Source organism: Homalodisca vitripennis, chromosome 7 (assembly GCF_021130785.1).
Source record: "Homalodisca vitripennis isolate AUS2020 chromosome 7, UT_GWSS_2.1, whole genome shotgun sequence".
NCBI classification, from domain to species: domain Eukaryota; kingdom Metazoa; phylum Arthropoda; class Insecta; order Hemiptera; family Cicadellidae; genus Homalodisca; species Homalodisca vitripennis.
The window spans coordinates 44,320,438-44,327,885 of NC_060213.1; the positions used below are offsets into that span (position 1 = coordinate 44,320,438).

At 31.2% G+C, this 7,448-nt stretch overlaps 1 protein-coding gene across 1 annotated transcript; it reads right to left on the bottom strand.

Annotated features, from left to right (window-relative positions):
• Positions 1-3,914: 3,914 nt before the first annotated feature.
• LOC124366699 lies at positions 3,915-4,361 on the bottom strand. Its single transcript, XM_046823298.1, has one exon. It carries the CDS (start codon positions 4,359-4,361, stop codon positions 3,915-3,917), a length of 447 nt encoding a protein of 148 aa, XP_046679254.1.
• Between the last annotated feature and the right edge of the window lie 3,087 nt (positions 4,362-7,448).

A 7,448-nucleotide genomic window follows, 5' to 3' on the forward strand; every position in this document is an offset into this window, starting at 1 on the left:
ATTGTGTGTGTGTGTGTGTGTATGTGTGTGTGTGTGTGTGTGTGTGTGTGTGTGTGTGTGTGTGTGTGTGTGTGTGTGTGTGTGTGTGTGTGTGTGTGTGTGTGTGTGTGTGTGTGTGTGTGTTACTTTTAACTAACCGGTTGCTTGTAGATATCATCAATAAATTGCTTCAATTAAACTATATAAGTTGCTATAAGGCATTATAAACTTAACAGTGTCATATATTAACTGTACTGTTAAATATAAAAATGCGTTAACAACAAAATTGTACCATGGAAGTAACGAATTTCGCACGAAACAAAACTCAACATAATTATTATATCGTTCTTTTCTTTAACGATAAGGATAACGACTTAAGGGTCTACAAATTCTAAATCCGCACTAATTTGAAAGTACACAGTATTATTTTGTTTATTATTAGCACCATAGGCCGTATGCAAAATTAATTGTAATAGCATAAAGTTTTGGTATATTATTTGTAACGCCATAATATTGTATCTTTACTTTTCTTCATTCGATTGATTAAATACATTTAATGACTAACAGAAACGAAGTGAATTATATAGTGATGAATTATAAATAAATAAATATATATATATATATATATATATATATATATATATATATATATTATATTATAAAATAAATAAATATATATAAGAATTTGTAGACCCTTTTAAAGAAAAGAACGATATAAATAAATATATATTATTTTGAGTTTTGTTTCGTACGAAATTCGTTACTTCCATGGTCCAATTTTGTTGCTAACGCATTTTATATTTTACAGTACAGTTAATATATGACAGTTAATAAATGCCTTATAACAACTTATATAGTTTAATTGAAGCAATTTATTGATGATATCTACAAGCAACCGGTTAGTTAAAATTTGAGTTTGTTTCACCATCATAGTTAGTTTACGGCTTGCTAACACTTTCCGACATGAAACCCGATTGAAAATATACATTACGTTTTAAATTAAAATACAGGGCTGTAATATTGTATTGTAAGTAATATGTCGCTACTGTTATTGTTGAGATAAACCGCTCAAGAACACTGCAGGTCTAGGTGGAGAGACACATCACTTTAACAGATAGCATGAGCCTCCGCATACTAATATTATACTGTCTGATTCTGTTCATTGGCATATGACTTATACATGCGTATAGTATAATTACAAGTAGTCTTTATACATCATTCTTAGAGCAATGTTTATATATTATATATACTATTTAAATTGTATTTATAAAATAAATATTATAAAAATGTAACAATGAAAATGTTATTCTTCTTAATAAATATAGAGGTGGTTAAAAAAATTTTAGTTTTACATATATCTATTAAAAATCACAAACGAAAAATTTTATTATCAAAGTATCCAGGATACACATTGAAACCCAGCATCAATGACTCGAAGACCAACGTCCAATAAATAAATGTTGTTGTTATCCTATCTGTGATCCACTTTGTGATTATATATTAAACACCATTTACTAACTGAAATGAAAAAACCTGACCTTTTCTTATTGCTGACACTGAATTTAAATGCATGGTTTTTAAAGCAGAGTGCTATTCAAGCTGTTACGAACTAGTTTAGGTTAATATTCTTAAATAATATAAGTAGAATATTCTTTAGCACAAAGTGGTGTAATATATTTAATTCCTGAATAAGAACCAAATTAATGTGACGTTATATTCATCGTTACCAGATGTTATGTTTGAGTGTGCTATATCTCCTATTATACAAATACCAACACATCTTCCTTTTATTAAATAATACTAGCTGTTCCACGCGGCTTCACACACTACTTTTAAAATCAAAATCCTTACACTACTTAGTAAATGCACTTATGATGAATAATGATGGATTCTTCAGAAATTGTCCAAACATAGTAAAAACATGCATCATTTACATAGTAATGCAGTGTTTTTTTATTAACAGGTCAAAGATTAATCTGACTCTTACACCTTTTCTTATATACAAATATCCTCTTTTATATTTTCACATTTACAAGAGAAAAATCTGTTTATCATATTTTAAATACCTGTTGCCCTAACTGTGGTCTATGAACTATATGTAGATTGGTATTTCCGGAACAATATTTCTTTTCAGAAACTCTAATAGTTTTGACAATGTTTACAAATTGATGCAGTTACATTTACAATAGTTATCATAAGATACGGCCGTCCTTAAAAACTTAAATAGTTTTAGATTGACAGCACTAAAGAGCGTCATATATTTTCAATCATTAATCGAAGCAGTTACGAATGTAATCGTTTTAGTATATAGGCTACTATTTTTAATATATTTATTTATATCTTATTGTGTATGTATGTTGGACTTATGTAAGTAATTCCAGTAGTTTCCTAAGTTGACTTTTTAAAATTATTGCACATTTATTATTACTCATTGATATTGCCTATAAAAATACTTGAAATTTATATTTTTACCCCATTGTATGCTCTAACGGTGTTGCTGGAGTTAATTTCAATCAAATTACAATTACTACTGGGACAGTTTGAAAATAAATCTAAATAATAAGGATGATTTGTAAATTATATTTTATAAAGTCTCTCAAGTATTCAACTACTACAGCAATAAATTGTAAGAAAAGAGATGACAAGCCTGAAGTGGAGCAAAGGTTTCTTTATATCAAAGGAAGTTTCTTTTGTCACACTAAGTTCCTTTTTGGACACAAAGTTATGAACTTGACGAAGCAGAAAAGTTACATTGAGAGTTGAAAATATTACAAAGTTTGTCCTAGCTTATGCGTATAACCAAAAACTGTATAGGTTTGTCTACGCTAAAAATAAATATACATATACACTACGCTAAGCATTGTAAAACAAACAAATACACGTATATTTTAAAAATAGTTTGGCAAATTAACATACACTTAATTTAGTTAAAATCATAAATATAATAAATCAACTTTGACATGGTTGTGAAATACTTGGCAAAAGAATGACAAAACATTCAATAAATTTTACTGGAATGGACTGTGGAATAGGCCTTCCAGGGAATCCACATTAAAAACACTCGCTAGGAACACTACCTCATAGGTGGCGTGGACACTTGTACATATTATAGACAATACAGCACAAGAAAATGTTGCAATTGCTTTTTCTCAGAAATTGTTAGTGTTATGAAAAAAGCCTAATAACAATTTTGTAGATAATTGCATAATTTACAATTTATGTTCCATTATCATAAAAGTAACAATTTCGCTGAAAAATTTAAAAACCCATTTTTTTCTAAATTTTACCTTAAATAAAACTTTTTACAGACATGGGATCGATGGGGACTTTTCAAAATTTCATAAAAATGGTATAATTATTAACATCTATGCAAATTGTTTAGCGTTCTGGGAATTTTTGCAAGGGTCAATGTCTAAATTTACCGGACTAATTAGATATAAATCATACCGTGTGTTTGCTAGTAATAGTTAATGTACTGGACATTGCTGATCTGTAAACACTCTATGATCTGATTGTGATTAACCTCTAGAACAGAACTACTCTCACGATTTCAAGCCATTACACCTCCAGACCTATAGGTATCGTTACAACAATGAAAAATATTATAACCTTTTATGGTAAATAAATCTACCTCGTCACTATTGATTAATGTTTCAAAGAGAACTATAATAATTATACTAATTTTAACTTGATTTATTTCTAGTAAAAAACTATTGAAATTTCTTCTTAAACTTCTGATATTTGCATAAATTATATTTATACTTTTATTTTTATCTTCGGGATAAAAAAAAAAAAAACTATTTAAAGAATATGAAAAATTTGAAGACATTGGCCTACTTATCATACAAGATTGTCTTAAATGAAAGATTATTAATAAAAATTTTCTAAACTATGATAAAATAACATAACATAACTTGTTTTATAATGCTCACTTACTAAACCAGATTGTCAATGTCCTTGTATGATAAGATTTTCTTGAGAGGGTCTCCCTCAGCTTTCCCGGCAAAGAACTTGCTATCACAACTCCAGGCAAACGTATATCTGGTCTCCCTGCACTTCTTCTTCAAACTTGCTTGAAACCATTTGTTTTCCAGTGACAAGTGGTCGCTGATGTACACTCGATGTGCTGGAAACCGCTGATATACCTCCCGAGTAACAAGTGACCTCTTCTTCCGGTATGCGTTGAGCGACTCAGCCTTCCTCTCCCTGTCCGTGAACTGGATGATCAGCGCAGGATCCTTGTTGAGTAAATAGGACGGCACCCGGTGAGCGATGGCGACATCGCTGTCCTGCACCTGCACTCCTATAGCCGCACCCACGTCTTTCGCCAGGTCTTTGACGCTCTCCTCTCTTGTAGATGGCAGACTAGCTGACTTCAACATTGTTCACACCGGTATACTGCTCAAGATTTCGCATCCTATCCCTCAGGTCCAGAATTTCTTTTGTGAAAGAGTCGTTCTTAGTTTTGAAAAGGTCGTTTTCCTTCTTTAGTTCAGCAAACTGCATAGTAATTGGCTCCATTAACTTGTTGGAAGCATAGATTTTATCCGACACAAACTGAACAGAGGCTGATAAGTCGGTCATCTCAGACTTGAAGGAATTCATCTCAGTAAATACGTCCTTTTTAAAACCTTCCATTACCTGAATTAGGAAGTCCTTAGTAAGAACATCAGTTAACGAAGAGCCAGAAGTAACAATGTTCTAGAAAGAGTTACCTCTACAGTCTTTACACTTGTAGTCCCTCGTCGACCTCGTCCTCTTCGCCTCGAGATCTTCCTTTATGCAGTCAGCATGAAACACAATGTCACACACTCCTACACATTTCACATCATTCTTGTCACTTGAAGATTTTTTGCAGACGCCACTGATTGCCATAGCTAATATTACTTAGAAAAAAATCACTTTCAGCTATAAAAAAACACGCACGACACGATAAGAGCTGCACGTATGCATTACGACCTTGAACTTGGTACGGAGTGATAGAGTAGACATCTTATCGGCTCGACTGACTGACTGAGCTGGACTGAATGTCCAGCTATCATAAATAACTTATTCTTACAGGATAGTAAAAGACATGTGTAAAAATACGCGACCTATGTTTATAATATATTGAAGAAAATTTTTTATTTATTTAAATATTGATTCTTTTACTGTAATAAAGCTCAAATTTATTACAGAACCTTTAAACTGATGAATATGTTTGAAATCTGCCGTACAAAATGCAGTTAAAGTTTCAACTTTTAAAATAACGCCTGTTAAACCTAAATTGAGAGGATAGCTAAAACTTTTTAGCAGGAAACTCCACCGACTACCTCTTTATACAGAGTGCCCCGTAACTCTGAACAAACGTATACCACGTTATTGCTCATGGCAAGACAAACATATTTCACCATATGAACGTGGGTTTCGGACGCTTAGTTTCCCATCAATCTATTTATATATTTGTGTATGTGTGTGTGTGAGTGTAAAAAACCTAATATGTTAAAAAATAATAAAATAATTATACCTAAATTAGCTCAAATTCTTACAATAATACGATTATTTACTGTAAAAATGTCATGAAAGTATCTTTGCCATTTTAAAATTACCGTCCATTAAAAGTGTTAATGCTTGAATATCTTTAAAACAAGCAATGCTTCTCAAGAATTACAGAAATAGCAGCTTTTAAACAATGTTACCATAAATCTAATGCCACAAAGTTTATTTCAATGGAACAATAAATAACTTCAGTTTTACTGTGATAAGACATTGCCCACATTGATATATAACGTTTATTCAGTTTTGTGTTGATGACCTGCTATTTGCTGAGAACCCCACATGCGCTTGATAATAACAAGAGATAGCTTAAGGCTATTCCTTATCTGGAGACAAATATTCCAGTCCCTTTGTAATAACACAGCTAAATAAACTCCTTATTTGGCAAATAAGCAGTGAGTATAAGTTTTAAAAGTGTAAATAGTGATCATCTTACTTGAAAAAAAAAACATCAAGAGATTAGAACATTTATCTCATTTTGATAAGACATTTAAAAAGCATTGTGATTAATATGTTGTAAGTTCTTTAGGTCTGTCAAGCCTATTGTTATTCTTAAAAGCAATAACTAATGGTCACTTAATATCTCAATGTACTTTTTCTAGAAAACAATACACATATTTACGGTAAAAGTTATTAATCCTCAGTCATAAAAGTTCTAGTAGGATTTAAATTCAGATAATATAAACAAATTTATAAAATAACAAGGTGTAAGTTTTTGGAAGTATTATACAATACATAAATTTCAGAAGATGACTTTTCATTTAATTCTGTTGCATTTTTGGCCTCTCACTTGGGCTTCCTTTTCGTGCTGACATTTAATATTGATTAGTAAAATCTCTTTATTGATGCTCGGGGCTTATTCCCCATCGCTCCGCCCCGGTTAACGTGTGATTACAGCTTACGGTGCCACAAACCCCTGTTTTATTGTTTTTACTCGTTTATTGGATGATCCCTTTAGTTGTGTTATCAGTAAGGCATCCTAATTTTAACTCCCTCCTTTATCTCCATGGACCGTTTGCACTATTTTACTATTGTGCACACTATTACTCGAGACTTTGCAGTAACCTAATACGATGTAGTCCCGTAGACTAAACCAGTGTTGCGCAGTATCATATTAGTGTAAAACGTTATTGTCGTTAAAATGTGTAGCTCCTATTTTGAATACCCACACCCAAACTTTCTTAAACGTATAACCCTCTCCAAACCAGCCCCCTTTGTTTTATATTTTAACATGGTGGTACCGTAAATTCAATCCTTACGAGTCTAATTTATTTTCTGTTCAAATCATCAATGCTATTACCTTTATAACAATTAATTTTGTTCCCTAACAGCTAAAATCGTTTATATAACCAACAAATACCATGACTATGATAGTTGACTAATAGTGTTATAGTAGAATAATGTGTGATAAACAGTTATAGTACACTACTATGAATTTTTCACGCACACTTTGATACATCAGATATGCCGTAGAGTAACGCGATTATTATGACTAAAGACAGTTATTATACATTATCGTGGAGACTTATTGGTACGAGAATATAGGTACCAGTATAAGTAATATGATAATTAACCAGATTTATGTTATACTAAAAATTCATATTTATACATATGTAGTTTGTTGAATGTGTATTGAGGACTGGATAATAAATTAAATCTGATTATTAAACTACAGTATGATTTTTTTTAAAGACCAACTTTGAAACTAGTATGGATAGGTTAATATTTTATAATACCATTAGTTAGCTTTGAAATTGCTGTTATTAAAAGTAAGTTAGATGTCACAATTAGTAATAAAACGTAAATTGTATTTAATTCACACAAAAGATTTTTACTTTAATTTTATTAGTGGAATATTTTCGTCTTGTCTTTACATTTTACGAGATTAGAATAACTCACATTTTTACAAAATCCACCCTCCAGGATTTTGGTGG

Excerpts from the sequence above, each read along its gene's own strand:
- LOC124366699 (XM_046823298.1), bottom strand. The coding sequence starts at position 4,361 with ATGTTGAAGTCAGCTAGTCTGCCATCTACAAGAGAGGAGAGCGTCAAA.